Raw genomic sequence first — 16,837 nt, 5'->3', positions numbered from 1 at the left:
TCTTCAATTTCCAATTCTTTGCCACTACAAAAAGAGCTGCAATAAATATTTTTATACATGTGGATTTTTCTCCCTATTTATGATCTCTTTGGGATATAGACCTAGTAGTGGTGATAATGATGATGATGATGATTTTTTTCCCTTTGTTCTTAAAGAAGACCACAACATCAGAGAAGTATGTATTGCCATGACATGCACAAGGATTCAACTTGAATGAGAGGATGCTGTGCTAAGTCACAACCCCACTCTCTCCTCCAGAGTCATCTGGATCCAGTGGCCAGATATGGATTAGGACAACTGGAGATGGTCCTGGATGCAAGGCAGTCAGGGTTAAGTGATTTGCCCAAGGTCACACAGCTACTAAGTGTCAAGAGTCTAAGGAGGAATTCGAATTACCCTCCTTCTGATTCCAAGGCCAGTGCTCTATCCACTGTGCCACCTAGCTGTCCCCTCATAGTGGTATTGCTGGATCAAAGGGTATACACAGTTTTATTGCCCTTTGAGCCATAAGAACTGATGAATTCTTAATGCAGATTGAAGCATACTATTTTCATTTTATTTTTGTTGGGGTTTTTTCTCTTTTGGTCTGTTTCTTCTTTTACAATTGTGACTAATGTGGAAATATGTTTTATATGATTGCATATATATAAAATTGCTTGCTGTTTTAGGAAGGAAGGAGAGAGAACAATTTGGAATTGAAAATTTTATAAAAATGAATGCTAAAAATTATACATAATTGGAAAAAATAAAATACTATTAATCAAGAAAAAGAGTTCAGAGTGCACTGACCCTAAAAAAAAAAAAATAGACAAGTTAAGAGTCAGAGGACTTTTTCATTATATCACAGAGACAAGGAGGAGTCACTGAAGCTTTTTAAGCAAGGAAATGCCTTGGTCAGATCTGTGTCTTAGGCCAAACAATTTAGCTGCCATGTGTAGGATGTATTGGAGAAGAGAGCATGGAAATAGAAGGGCCTGAATTAGGGAGTAGATTATGCATGTGTACATGGTGTATGGGGAATCAATAAGATTTGACAAATGGCTAGAGGGTGAGGGAGAGTGGAGGACTCCTTTCTGTATGTAGAGAGCTTCACAAATGACTTTGCTCTTTCACAATGTTACCTTACTTAGTCCTTATCATATCACCCAAGTGGGAAGGGCAGGTGGTATTACAACCAATTTTATAGAAAAGAAAAACTGAGTCATTTATTGAAAGTCACATGATTAACAAGTATCAAGGCCAGGACTAGAAACCAGACCTTTTGACAATCCTGTGCTGTCTCTGTGCTCTAACACTGGAGACACTGATTGATAGAGACAAGAAATCTTCATGAAACTTGCTTAGGAGTTTTACAAGAAATTATTCTATGCATTTGAGAATGGGGGTTGGAAACTATTGGGTGATATGCTATTACTCAGAAAATAAATCTGTTGTGTTATCTACCCCTATCCAATTCCCACATTACTAAAACACCAGAACACTGAGGAGTAGGCTGGGCTTGAGAAGACACCAGAGAATGTGAACAGACAAGTCAGACAGGTAATACAGGGGCTTCTGTGGCAATAGATTAAGAACATGGCAGGCGGTTGTTCTCAGGGAAAAGAGAAAGCATCCCTGGGGAGAAGAATGATAACTAGCATTCTCCAATTCTATTTAGGATGTGAGAGAAAATAACCAGCAAGGTCAGAATTTGGGCTACAATATTGCCCACAACTCATCTACAGGACATAGTAATGGCTTGGCCTACTAATTACAGGTCTTCTCACATCTAGATGTGGTCAGCAAATGAAACCAGAGAGATATGAATACAGACTTCTGTTTTCTGAGGAGAAACTGAACTAATAATGCTCCTACTCCCTTCCCCCAAGGCAAATTTGGAAGGGATTTAAGTAATAAACCTATTTTCTTTTCATTCTTCATCTCCATTCCCTTGAAACAAAAAAATCATTGTAACGAAGTTACAGAGTTAAGCAAATCCCAGATCAGTCATGTCCAAAAATAGATTATTTCATCCCATATCTTGAATCCATTATTTCTCTGAGAGACGGTGCTCTGGAATAATCGTTAATTATCAAATTGAAAAGGATCTTTATAGTCGTTTGTCTTTACAATATGATTGTAAAGAAGCCATGCTCACTTTAGTCTGCATCAATTCATACAAGTCTTCCCAGACTTTTCTGAAACTATCCTTTTCATCACTTCTTATAGCATAATAGGATTCCATCACATTCATCTACCATCATCTGTTCAGTTGCTCCCCAAATGATGGTCATCTCCTTAGTTTTTGGTTCTCTGCTGCTATAAAATAATTGTTATAAATGTTTTTGAAATATTTAGTCCTTTTCTGTTTTCTTTGGTCTCTTTGGGGAATAGGAGGACTTAGTATATGGTATCAGTGGGTCATAAGATTTGCCCATTTTAGTGACTTTTTGGGCACAGTTCCAAACTGCTTTCCAGAACAGCTGACTAAGTTCATAGCTCCACAAACAGTGCATTCATGGGCCTGTTTTCCTGCAGTCCTTCTGTTATTGGTTTCTTTTCTTTTCTTTTTTTTGGTCATCTCTTCCATTGTCACAGAACAGGAAAAAAATGTGATGCATATGCATCAACATAGTAATACTAATAATCTCTCACTGGCAATTTAGCCTGAATCATTCTAATATTATGGGTGGTTCAAAATTTACTGCTAAGACCAATACATGCTGATAGAAGCAAGATGGGGAATAAGGAAACCTAAATTCCAGAACATACCAGATTTGTGCTCAGGTAAGGACCATTTTCTTCTCCCTATTTTAGAGGGTGCAATAATTCCCTGGTGAACATGTTCACTAAACCCAGGGTGTAGAAGAAAAGTAATCAGCCACCTTGAAAGAGGGAGATTTGTCAAAACCTTTACTAGGAGGGTCCCAATCTGTTCTTTAGGTGAAGCTGGTTCAGCTCTTTTCTTCTCAGTGCTTATCAAGGGGAAATAAAAGTAAGAAATAGCGTTCTGTACCCAAGGTACCATATCTCTGGCATGTCCTGTAAACCAAAGCCAGCACCACTACACCCTCCCCCAAATCTCCTAATGCAAGAATCCTGTCCTCCCTTCAGAAGCTGCCAAAGATTTGTAAAGTGGTCCAGGACACACTCAAAGTGTCACTTTATTGTCCCAAACAGGGCATCACAACCAAGGCTAAAGATTTCCTTCACCTTTTCTTCCCTTCCCCTGTGTCCCAAGAGAAAAACTCAAGAAAAATTAATGTGGTATTTAGTAACCTGGGGTAGTTCTCTGAGGGACTTAGCTGCGCAATGTGCAAAGTGACAGTGTCCTCTGTTGCCGTTCATGTGGTACTCAGTGATACCACATCATGATTAGGAAATGCAAATTCCCAAGGGCGTCCAAGTTCTGCTAAGATCCCCTCCAGATGCTACAAGTGTAGATGTGAAGCTTTCATGGCCAAAGGACCCAGGGAAAGGAAGGCATGAAATGACTAGAAACTAAAGAGCTGGAGAGTGAGTGATTCTGAGTCTGAATACACTCAGCCTTTTCTCCACAAGAGCCTAGGTCACATGCCTCAGATCACCCTCCCCTTTCCCCTATTCCCCAGCCAGGCTCTTTGGAACTGAACCAGTCTGGGGATTTTGTTAGCTCTCCAGCTCTGGAAAGCCTTCTTGGTCATACACAAATACTCCTGCCAGAAGAACTGCTCCTGTAGCAGAAAGGCTTTAGAAAACAACTCCAGCTTGGAACACCCTCATCCAGAGAGCACCGGAACAGCTCTATTATTTACTGGTATTCCCTGTGGACTCTGCTGTTTTGTGTCCACAGATCGAAGCCTGAAGAAGCTTTGGAGAGCAACTAAACACTTTCTTACCATTGTAGGAGAGGCGTGGTTTGCTCAAACACATTATAAAGTGCATTTCCATCTCATCGGAAGCCACAGACTTAGAGCAAATGGGGCACTTGAAACCTGAAAGAGAGAAGACATAATGAGATGCAATTTTCTAAGCCAAAGATGTACACACTAACAAGGGCACATATTCGATTAACCATCATCACAGGGAGAAATTAAACTTATTCATTTGTTCTTTCATTCAGTACTTTCTTCCTTGGTTTCAACATTCTAGCTTGCTAAAACCCATCTTCACCAAACTTTCCCCTTGCCTCTGTTCTTCTGCTAATGCTTTGCAAGTCACAGAAAAATGGCTAATTTGATTTGAGTTTTTCTTTTTTACTAGGGGTTGGGGGGAAGAAGAGAAGAATAGCAGCAATGAGGAGATCTCAAAACAAGAGATGAATTATTAGTTCTTGAATTAGGACTGGCAAATAGTTCCCCAACTCCCCAACCATGTTTGACCCATTCAAAGAGGAGAGATGGAGATAAGGAAGCACCCACTTATATGCAGAAACCATGTTAGCACTCCTTTCTTATATTCTGAGGGTCCCTTCTTACCCTCTATCTCCCACCTCAGGGCTCAGGATGGCAAAGTTACCTGACTAAGCAGGAGTCTGGCTCTCTGACTACCTGGACTCAAGATATCTATCTTTGATAACTACTAAACAGAAGAGTATGTCACAAACTCAATGAATCATGTTCTGGGTTTAGAAAGCATCGTTATCAAGGTCCTGTCTGACCTGCATCTTCCTGTAATCTATGCCTATCATCCCTAGATCTGCACAAGTCTTGACTTTGGAAACCGTAGCATTAATTAAATTTAATCTATAATCAGCTATTGGAAGATTAAACTGCCTGTCTCTTTCAAAGTTTCATACAAGGTTTGATTAAGCCTTAGAAATGTATTTTTTTCAAGTCCCTGGAAACCTGAAACTGTTCCAGGGGACTTCTGATTCACCAAGTCACCTTCCCTTCTTTTCAATTTCTCTAATACTTCAAGAGAACCACGATCCTTTTTGCTCACAATCTTGGTGTATTCCTTGACTTTTCATTCCATCCACATGGACAATCCACTGCTAAATCTTTGGTGGAGCATTTCTCGTCTAGATTTTCTTTCTCTACATTCCCTCGGTCACCACCCCAGCACCAGTTTTCAACATCTCTGACCTAGACTACTGTAATAGCCCCGAATCAGTCCCATGGACTCTAAGCAGTTGATTTTCTTAAGATTCCCTGTCTATAAAACTCAAAATAAATAAAATCTTTAAAAAAAAAAAAAGATGCCCCGTATAACCATGCCATTCCCCTATTTACCAAGTTGCAGTGGCTTCTTATTACCTTCAACATCAAGTATAAAACCACCCCTCTCTTTGGCATTTGAAACTCTTCCAACACAAACCTTTCCTACCTTTCCAGTTTTCTTCTACACTTGATTCTCTCTAGGATCCAGCTGCTCTAACCTTCCTTACTCACAACGCTACTTCCATCTTCATGCATTTATTTGCCTCAGTTACCTGTCAGGCTTAGAATCCTCTTTTTTTAAATATAATTTTTATAAGGCAATGGGGTCAAGTGGCTTGCCCAAGGTCACACAGCTAAGTTAGTATTAAGTGTCTGAGGCTAAATTTGAACTCGGGTCCTCCTGACTCCAGGGCTGGTGCTCTAGTCATTATGCCACCTAGTTGCCCCTAGAATCCTCTTCATTTCTCTCTCTGAGTTTCCTTATTCAAGATACAGTTCAAATCCCATTTTAGGAAGGAGGCCTATCTCAGTCACTTTCAGACCTTCTTCCCCCCCCACCCCAAAGGTTGCCATAAAGAGGTCTTTGCAATTCTAGAAGAATAAAAAGGGATAAGGTTAGAGAAGAAAGCAATAAGGATCTTTGTGAAAATTCTGTTAGTTCTCAAAGACCACTATGACATCAGGGGAGGTGATGACATGACATACACACATGAACTGGATTTAAATGGGGTGGGTTATGCTAAATCTTTCTTCTACAGAGCCATCTGGGTTCAGTGACTAGATATGAATCAGGACAACTGGAAATGGCCCTGGATACAAGGCAATCAGGGTTAAGTGGTCTGCCCAAGGTCACACTGATGCTAAGTGTCAAATGTCTCAGACTGGATTCAAACTCTTGTCCTAACTCCAAGACCAGTGCTCTAACTACTGTGCTACCTAGCTGCCTACAAAGTAGTAGCAATACCAATTTTTTTTAGCCCCAGTCCTGGTGTCTCTATAGCTTCCCATACTCTATTCTGTAAAACCTAGCCCTGGGTAGTTTCTATACTGTCCCAGGCAGACATTTCAGTTTTGTTTTGTTTTTTAAGAAAATCTGTTGACAGGCAAAGAAGGGTAAAGAATCTCAGATTCAGACTCCAAATGACACTACATATACCATTTATTTTATAACTTTAATTTGCAAGTCATATTTTAATAAGAAACTAAAGGGTAAAAAAGCAAAAAAGGGTTATATCTTATATCCAAGAACAAAAAACTAATTTCCTGTGTGCTTTACTGAACTGCTATTCAGTAACTAGGATTCAATTAAATAAGTTTTTAGCACCTTGTAATAAATCACTGTATTATAGACTGTAAGACAAGAATGAAAGAGTTCCTGCCCTCCAAGGCTTACATTCTACTGGAATGGGAAAAAATTCCATAATTCAATTTTTAATTTTAAAATTCAGTTGCATTTAACCTAAATATCCATAAAGAACAGGAAATGATGCAGTCTTTATTAGCTACCTGCATGTTAAATAATAAGGAAATATGGATACCAATTACGGGAAAAAACTTGGCATGGCCAAAGATCCAGTTATAGATATTTTATGTTAACTTTCAATTTTAAGAAACTTAAGAGCTTCTGACCAGACTCATCTTCCCCTCTCCATGAAAGCTGAGCAAGGGCCTTCCATGTTACAGCAGATAACTAAGATCCTTATTTCTGCCATTGTTCCAATCTCACCTCAACCCCACTTCTGGAGAGCAGTAATTATCTTAAGAAAGATCAATGAACTGTGTAAAGGAAAACATTCCCTGGCATATAACTGCTAGCCCAAGTCTCTTAAATCCAAAATATCCATGAGCCAATCACTGGCTTCTACTACCAGTTAGGACAAGGCTGGGAACTAACAAAGGGAATCAAGGAATGTCTTTTTATTTGCTTTCAGGAAAAGTAGGGGCAATTAGGGGAATAGTGCTCCAGCTAGGAAGTGCTGGATGAAGTCCTGATACTTTCAAAGAATGGGTCAAACATGGAAAGTCCAATTATTCTGCTCCATCTAACTTGTCCATTATCTCCCCTCATCTAGTAGACTAGATGCACAATCAACAAATTTGAATTGGATTCTACAAAATCCAGTTTTTTTCTGGTTTTGCTCTCTAACAAGGATGAGTTGTTACTTAAAAGAAGATAATATAGGGTCTTATCTTTTCTAAGTAAGAGCCTAATTTCTTTTTTTCTTCTTATGACCAGATTAGATTTGCAAGGGTTCAGCTGGCTCCTGTCCTTCAACTTGTACATTTCTTCCCTGTCAATTAAGGAAGTTTTCCCTGCTGGAATGCTTAAGAGTTCTGTGCTTGTTTCCAGCCTCACAGAATTCCCCTTTCCTTCAAAAATATTTCAGTGAATCTAGTAGTAAGCACAGCAGCAGCAATGACGATAATAATATCATCACTAATTCAGCAAGCTATCTCATATTTGTTGAGCATCTTTTCTTTATCATTTAAATGTACTTCTTAGAACCAGGGCAGAAAATGGGACTGACTGGATGCTCATTTGTATTGGACAGAAAGGGTAACCGAGTTACAACAGGGAATACTGGCCTAAGATCTCAGTGGAATTGCTGATCTGACTGCTGTTCTCATGCTCTGACCATTGTATTTGCCTAAATGTGAAGATATCAACTTCCAATCCCAAAATTAAGCTTCTCCTTTAAGACCTGATTTCTCCAAATCTTGTGGATACTGCATAGTGCTCCATTTTCCACCCTCCCTTCTTCATGCTGATGTGCTATTTTAACAGCTGCCCTAGTTCTGCCTGTCTCTGGGATCACCTGAAGGGATGAACAGTCAGAAGAATCAAGAGAAGCAATGAGATAAAGAATAGGAAAAAGGGAGAGGGTGGGAGAGGATCAGATGAGATTTTTTTTTTTTAACCAATGCACAAAAGACAATATGGAACTGAGAAGCTTTAGGGGCTGGCTTAGACACTTCTTCAGGAGAGGAACTTAGACATCATCCCACTCTAATTTAATTCTTGCTTATGAGTCAAGAAAAATTCTTTTCTTGTCATAGCCTCATGGTGTTTGAAGATAAATAAAATAGGATTTGATTAATGAATTTTAATAGGTGGATTTATTACAGCTGAAAGTTCAAAGGGGAAGCATGGGACTGACTTCCTTAAAATTCTGCATACAATCTAGGGTGCTGTTCTGAGCAGTTGCTGTGGAGTTCCATTTCCTCCCCCATAACACTGCATAGTTCATTCAGTGCTCTGGTGTGGGTCAATCACAATTCCAGAATTGTCTTGGTCTGGCTTTTTCCAACCTGTGAATCTGCAGTCCACAAGCTCCCAAACATTCCATTTGAGATTTGCTTTTGCTGGCTTGGGCTAATGATGTGAATATCTGTCCCCAAATGGAGCTAGGAATTATCAATATGTTTTCACTGTTCCTCTAAGCAGATGCTAGACAAAGGAACTCTGACAGGAATAAAAGGTCACATTACAAACTTAAGACTACAACTCAACCAAGGGGCTATCTGATCCAGCTCTTTCTTGCTGGGGAGAGGATTCAGTCCAATTGCTCAGTAATCTATTATCTATCATTTTCCTGTTCTCCTCCATTTGTGATTTAGCCTTCCTAAGGTTTTGAATATCAACAGTATGTGCAGAGGCAGGCTAGGAACATCACAAACCCAACCAGAGGAAGTCAGAGCCTCCTTCCTTCTTTCAAAGGCCCCTCATATTTTTCCATATCCTTCAAGACTTCCAGAGTCCTTGTTTTTCTCAGTGTGAGCCCTCCCACCACATTTCCACAGACCATAAATGTTTTCTGTCTCAGCTAAGGCCAGTCACTCTGAGGCCAACCTCATGATGAACTTTTCTGAATGAGGCTATACTGGCACGCAGTTCTAAAAAGGGCCCACACGCTGATGACTTTGCAAGGTGACAGAATCTGTGAGTCACTGACAGGACATCCCTAATTCTCCCCCCTGCACTTTCAATGGTCATTTACCAATTCTGATATAAAACAGTCAGAAGGTCTAGCATGATGAGGGATTTGATGGGATTTTCCCATTAACTATCCATTCACCTTTCCCACAGTTGGCTTTTCTTTAGTATTTTACTCAAGTGAAAATATAGATCACAGCCAAAAGCAAAATAAGACTTCTGAAGAAGTTGCAATGAGGTACTAGGATGCCAAAAGGAGAACGAAACAACTCTGGAGTGTGTTCAGAATTCTGATTCAGAGAATTAATGATAGTAAGGCAACTATTCAAAGCTGAGGAGTTTGGGCCCCACATTTGAGCCCTTTGTTTTCAAGGAGCTCATCACTGAAGTGCAATTTGGGGACAACATTGTTATCACAGAAAATTCATTTTCACCCTTCTGATCAGACTGAAATGTTTAAAGTTTTTCAAATGTAAATACAAGATGTGGACAGGATACTCCACACATACCAATCAATTAAAATGGATTTTATTAAGCCCTTACTATAAGCTAGATACTGTTGATACTACCTATTGCTGCTGCTGCTGCTGCTGTTGCTATTACTACTATTACTGCTACTACATCATACAACTTAAAGAACTTTCCTATGCTCTCTCAGATAAGCCTCAAAATAATTTGGTAGAGTGGGCTACCATTATTCTTCTCATTCTATGGATAAGGAAACTGAGATTCAAAAAGATCAAGTAATTCGTCCAGTATCACATCCCTTGTAGGCATCTCAGGTTTTCCTGTATTTCCAAGGTCCAACACATTCTCTTTACTAGAGAGAGATTCAAATAGATTAGAAGAATGTTACAAGTCACTCCCCTCAAGGATCTCAATATTCTGTTGGTGGAGTTTTGGCTGTTGTTCAGTGGAAACAACTCTCCCAGACCCCGTTTGGGTTTCATATCTGAGGTCTTCCTGACTCCAGGCCCTTTGCTCTATCCCCTGCACTGCCTAGCCGCCCTCTAATGGCAGAAACAGTATGTCCCTAGGGGAGGTAAGCAGAGTAGCTGGGTAATCTCAGAAGGGAAAGCACCAGCAGCCAGTAGGGGTGAGCCTCAGAGGAAGCAAAAGAAGCTAAGAGGTGGAGGTGAAGCTGAAGAGAAAGCATTTCAGGCACTGGAACAGCCAGCTAGCACAAAGACACGAGAACAGCAGATGGAGTGATGGAGTATCATGTCTGGGGAGCAGAGAGGAAGCTGGTGCAGCTGGATGATCCAGGGAGTGGAGGAGAAGCCCTCTGTTTCCTGCCTGGCAGGCATGTGGGCACCACACCAAATGTCAAGAGAGGATGAGCCCTCATGGGGCTGGCGGAGGCATCACTTGCTTTCCAACCCAGGCTGGAGCTGATCTCTGCAGCAGGGAGAGGTGGGGCAGAAATGGGACCCACCCAATTGGCCTGTAGCATTTTGAGGAGCTTCAGCCGAAGTCTCAGAACCCAATTATGTTTAACTGGGTCATGAAACAAGCCAATGAAATTGTGGGGAAATGAGGGATGCCTTTTGAAAGTCACTTACTGACTTTAAAAACCACACTACTTTCACTTAAGACTTTGGGTCTCAGTCTTGTCATTTGAAAATTTGGAAGGCTAAAAATGAGATTTACAAAAGGATTTTTTTCTTATATAAAAAATATTTTAAAAAGTATTAATCACCATTCTTACCACTCATCCACAAGAGGTCAATTAATAATTTCCAGGTTCTCTACCATCTTTCTTAATAATAATCTATTCCTTGTCTTTCAATTCCCAAACATTTTCCCTGTTCTTTTAGTCCCTTCTTTAAATAGCATAAGCTTTGATGAGGGCAGGGATCAAGTCTTGCTTTTTATCTCTCTCCCTGGACTTAGCAGAACACTCCACAGAGGGCTTAATGCTTGGTGAAATATGCAGGTTGAAATCACATGTGTCTGTCAGGCCCCAAAGGGACCTATATAAGAACTTAGTGCTCGCTCTTCAGAAGGTGACTTTTTAACATGCATTACAGAACTTGTGTAAACTCAGAAGGAAAAAGCTCCCATGAGTCTATTAACACACAAACAGTTGTTAGGTTCCCCAAGGAAGATGTCGCTGGCATATAAGATATGTATGATAAAAATGAACAGTATGAAAATGTTTCCTGACTAATTGAGTATGCAACCCATTTCCTAGAGCATTTCTGGTTTGGTAGGGAAGGTGTGGGCTAAATTTCCTTCCAGCTAAGTGAAAAACAGCCCTATTAAGTCATAAAGCTATTAAGATCTGACCTTAACGAGTAATAGATCTGTACTTCCTCTCCCCTTGCACCCCCTAACTTGGTATTCTTCCCCAAAAAGACCAAGAAGAGTAACTATAGAAATTTTGGTTTTGGGGGTTTTTTTGGTTGGGGATGAGAGATGAAGGGGGAAATCTCAGGTGGAAGGATCCTCTGAGTCACCAAGTCCAAGTCACATCTGGGCAAGAGTTTCCTTTCTAACAATCAGCAGCTAAGAAATCAAATCCAGCCTCAGGAATTTTCCAACTTTGTGTCCCTGAGCAAGTCACTTCACTGCTGGCTGTCTCAGTTTCCTCACCTGTAAAAATGAGGATAAAAATAGCACCTGCTTTCTCGGCTGCTGGAAGGATCAAGTAAGATAGGCCAAACCTGCTGAGGTTCAGACACAGTGTGTCTGTGAGCCTGGGAAAGTCACCTAGCTTCTGCTTGCCTCAGTTTCTTCAACTATAAAATAAAGACAATAAAACATGGCAGGTTGTGCCTGGCACATAGTAGACACTTCTCTATTTGAAGTTCTCCAATGATGAGAAACTCATCACCTAGAAAGGCAATATATTCCACTTTTGGGTAGCTCTAATTGTTAGGAAGTTTGGGGTATGCTTCTGTTGACTTCCATCCAGTAATCACGAGACTAAGAAAACACGGTCTTCTATATCCCAGCTTTTCAAATACTTGAATACCATGACTCCCTCCTAAAATCTGTATTCCAGTCCTCTTAACATCCTCTTTATTCTCCTCTGGATTTGTTCCCAGTCATCCATGATCTTCTTAAGACATGGTACCCCTGTTGGTGGAGTTGTGAACTGATCCAACCACTCTGAAGCATAATATGGAAACGAGTCCTTTCCCAAAGGCTAGAAAACTGGGTATATCCTTTGATTCAGCAAGACTATTAGCAATTCTATATTCCAAAGAGATAAAAAAAAAAGGGAAAGGATCTATTTGTACAAAAATATTTATAACAGTCTTTTTTTTGTAGTGGCAAATAATTAGAAAACTAGGGAATGGCTGAACACGTTGCAATATACAACTGTAATGGAATACTACTGTATTGTAAGAAATGATAAATAGGTGGATTTCAGGAAAATCTAGAAAGACATATAAACTGATGAAAAATGAAGTGAGCAGAACTAGTTACAATAATATTGTATGATGATCAAATGTGAATGACTTAGTTATTCTCAGCAATATAATGAACCAAGAAAATCCCAAATGATTCTTGGTGAAAAACGCCATTCACCTCCAGAATGAGTATAGATACAATCCAAATGCAGATCAAAGCATACTATTTTTCACTTTCTGTATTTTTCCAGCTAAATGGCAATATTTTTCCATGATTGCACATGTATAACATATATCAAATTGCTTACTGTTTCAGAGAGGGAGGAAAGGAAGGAGGGAGAAAGAAAATTTGGAAATCAAAATTAAAAAATTAATATAAAAATTGCATTTACATGTAACTGGGCAAAAATAAAATATTACTTAAAAAAAAGATGCAGTGACCACAACCCAATATAATACTCCAGGTGTGTTCTGACAAGAATAAGGTACAGTTGAGACGATAGTCTCCTTTATTATTCTGGACAGCATGCCACTATAAATGCAGCTGACTGAAGACTGAAGCAACCTGCCATCACCTGTGACTCAAGCTGAGTTTGCACTCTATTAAAGGCCCAGATCTTTTTTATTTGCTTAGCTATATCTCTACCATTCTGTACTTTTACTGTAGATCTTCAAAAATCCATGTGCAGAATTGGACAATTATCTATAATTGAATTTCATCTTATTAAATTTGGTCTATTATTCCAACCTGTGAGATTCTTTGGATTCCTTGTCTTTCACCCAACAAATCTGCTTGCTATCTGTTTTATTCCCCCAACTTTATGCTCAGATAAGCAGATCATCCATGCCTTCATTTGTCATTGATAAAAATTGTAAACAGAAAAGGTCCATATGCTGCTCCTCTGATCACACTTCTCTTTGATATTATCACAGACTCAAAGACATACAGCTAAATGGTACATTCAAGTCATCTAATCCCACATCCTCAATTTACAGTTGAGAAAACTGAAGCCCAGAGTGATATAGAAAGGCTTGCCCAAAAGGTGTTAAGTGGCTGAGATGGGGGTATAAATCCAGGTCACTAATTCCAAATCCTGGGCTCTTTCCATTGTACCATGTTTCTTCCTTGGGAAGCCACAACATTGGGAAGGTCAAGAATTCCAGGATGGTCTTAAGTGAGATCCTGAGGTATTTGTTGGAGGAAGAAGCATGGTGGCTTTCCATCATTATACACTGAACTGATTTTCCTGGGCAAGATTTATTTTTAGGGCAAATATAACAAGGTATAGATGGCAAAGTCTCATTTTTTTTTTGTTTGAAAATCATCTACTTGTTCTCCAACCAGAATATTAGTTGAAGGATGGGGAAAATGATGATGTACAGAATTCTAATGGCTAATGTCTGCTTCATCATCTGCCTAAAAGCTAGATAAGAAACTTTCTTTTTAAGCTGAACTGGGAAACATGAGTCCATCTAGAAAATACCTAGTTGGTGGTTGAGTTGTTAAGTTTTCCTATCAAGCTGCTCTTCATTTCTACCTCATTTCCCTAGACACCACATCTCCCCACATGCTGTCAGGAGAGCATACAAAGAAGGGATTTTTTAGCTCTATTCCTGGGTGCTGCCAGAGAATGCTCATCATGCCAACCGTGAGCATAATTTCTCAGCCCTCCTTCTATTACCCAAGGGATAAAAGTAGGGAAAGAAACCATTATTCTTAAAAAAGGGCAAAGAAGATAATTATAATTCCAAGAAAGAAGTACATGACCTCTTCTCCCAAGGAATTTATAGAATGTCTCAACACTAGTCACTAAAAGTTAACCCTAGGAAATATGCAGTATTTAAACAGGTCAATAGTCTTACTGTCAAGACTCATGAGATTCAGTGTTAACACCCTCACCTCCAAAAGACTTTCCAAAATGAAACAAATTTTGGCTTTCACTTATCTTGCTACAATCCCACAAGTTTTTCAGGCCCAAAATTCTTTTCTGATGTGTCAAGAGTCGAACTATAAATGAAACCTGTATGCCTGGGAGGAGAAGGGTGAAGGGCACAAAAGGAAAGAACATATGGTAAGTTCTTTAAGGCTAAGCCTATGTTAAGTCAATAGTTTATTTCTGGATTTCTGAAACCACCTGCTGCTCACTTTATCGTCTAGACAGCCAAAGGCAAGAATGGAAAAAATGCTCAAACATTACTACTGGATCAAGTAGAATATAGTGGGAAATGGAATGTATATTCACTCGATGATTACTTACTTCCTGCATTGAACATAAAACCCATTTGTCTCAAACACTTTACCTGCTAAGGCAGGCAGATCCTCTGAATCAGAAGAAAATCATCAGAAAGCCAAAGACTCGTTTATGGACCATCTTACCAAAACATTCTTATTTACTGTATCTATTTTACTTAAACTGCTGGTTTCTGTTTTTTCATTGTAGACTGATATTTGTCATTTGGCAAAATGAAAGCTAACTGTCTGGCTCTCTGCCCAGGCTTTGCTCCTCCTAAGCAAGGATCACACCTACTTACTGAAACATTTTCAACACTTTCAGATTAGCTAATGCAAGTGAATGGAGGAGGTAGCTAAGGGTACATGGTTTCTCATGGAAAAAGCTGGGGAGGGGGGAGGTGGAGAAGGGGAGGGATAAGAATACCTTGATCTAACTCTCAAAAGGAAATGATTCACATGATAGAATTAAGCACCCTAAAAGAGCAAAGTCTTTATAAAACCTTCATGATCAAATTAGAAAAAGGAAAACACTAACTGAAGCATCTATTTTCTTGTCTCTAATTTGGAGGATTCCCGGATGTGAGCTATTCCAGTTAAAAGTAGCAAAGAAAAACTGGTATGAGACTCCATACTGATAAGGAAAGTTTCATTTGCCAATGCTCCAATCCAAATACTACATTAAATGTGATTCAGTGGGGATGTTATACTATTTTCCCTCTGTTCTTGACAATCAATGCAGAAGGAAAGTGAGACTGAAGCTAGCTATGCTCTAGAAAGTCAAAGGAACTTTCCAATGAAGTCATCTGATGCCTGCTACTTAAAGAGGCCATTCATCCTATTGGGTTTTAAAACAATGACTGAAATCCAGGTTGGTATGGAAAGCATCCTGTTTGTTATCCTTCCATTTCCCAGCCCTTTGCTGAAACTATATTAGAGCATTCTGTCAGGGTTATATGGCCACTAGTGAATAGGAAGAAATAGATTCTGTGGAGTTCCCTTTAGTAGTGAGTGTGGATTCCTATGGCATTTTAAGTAGGGGAGGCCTCTCAAGGTTCTTGAATTACTTTTAAAAAATGAACTCTTTCTCCTCAAATTTTGATTTTTCTCCTCCTCTCATCTACAGTGGGAAAGATATGAGTGATGAGTGTTGGGTAACTAGTGATTTCTCATGTCTTTCTCCCCAAAGAAATCACTTATATCCCTTGAGAAACTCTCCACAACAGAACAAACAGAAAGAGCTGCTTAAAACAACAGCAACACTTCTGTGACTGTGTATTTCAAAGTATATGTTAATGAGCACTTCTATTTGTTTATTCAACAGTGAACATCCATTCTACTCTATGGAGCCCCAGGCCCAAAGGCGATAGATACAAAACAATCAAAGATCAATCAATCAATACATATTTAGTGAGCACCTACTATAAGTGTCAGGTGCTGTGCAATGCCCTGAGAATACAAAAAGAGTAAAAAGATAATTCTTGCCCTCATGGTGCTTATAATTTAATAGAATAGACCAAATGTGCAAACCAAACAAGCTAAACCACATAAATAAGAAACAATTAATAGAGGAAATGAACTTAAATTTGAAGCCAGTGAAGTTGGAAGTTCAAGCAGAGGGACAGCACTTCCGGCATGGAAACAATCAGGAGAATGCTCAGAGCTTAGAGACAGAGTGGAGTGTCTTATTTTTGGAACAGCCAGGAGACCACTGGATCAAAGAGTAGGAGTTGGGGGTTAGGGTTGAAGAAGATTGGAAAGGTAGTAGGGGACTAGGATATGAAAGGGGTTTTGGGGTTTGTTTGCAAGGCAATGGGGTTAAGTGGCTTGCCCAAGGCCACACAGCTAGGTAATTATTAAGTGTCTGAGACCGGATTTGAACCCAGGCACTCCTGACTCCAAGGCCAATGCTTTATCCACTGAGCCACCTAGCCACCCCAGGGGACTAGGATATGAAGGATCTTGAATGCCAACAGAGTATTTTCTATTTGATGCTGGAGGCAATAAGAAGCCAATGGAGTTTTGAACAGGAAAATGACAGGACTGGATTTGTGTTTTAGGAAAATCGCTTCAGTGACTAAATAAAGGATGTGCTAGAATGGGTAGAGAATGGAGGTGGGCAGACCCACCAGCAACTATTGCCACAACCTCTGCTGACCTGGCATCTTAGACTGTCTTTCAGATACCTCAAACC

General features: G+C 39.7%; 1 protein-coding gene across 3 annotated transcripts in view; it reads right to left on the bottom strand.

Moving 5' to 3' along the window:
* The window catches only part of ZNRF1 (zinc and ring finger 1), a 95,141-nt gene that overhangs the window by 26,656 nt on the left and 51,648 nt on the right, over positions 1–16,837 (bottom strand). For all 3 annotated transcript variants that reach the window (XM_074199580.1, XM_074199570.1, XM_074199565.1), the window contains exon 2: positions 3,858–3,953. In XM_074199580.1, the coding sequence (XP_074055681.1) occupies positions 3,858–3,953 (96 nt within the window). The remainder of the gene's footprint in view (positions 1–3,857; positions 3,954–16,837) is intronic.

This window comes from Macrotis lagotis, chromosome 1 (genome assembly GCF_037893015.1).
Source record: "Macrotis lagotis isolate mMagLag1 chromosome 1, bilby.v1.9.chrom.fasta, whole genome shotgun sequence".
NCBI classification, from domain to species: Eukaryota; Metazoa; Chordata; class Mammalia; order Peramelemorphia; family Peramelidae; genus Macrotis; species Macrotis lagotis.
Note: the sequence above shows the minus strand (reverse complement) of the source record. Positions and strands in the feature narration are given on the sequence as shown.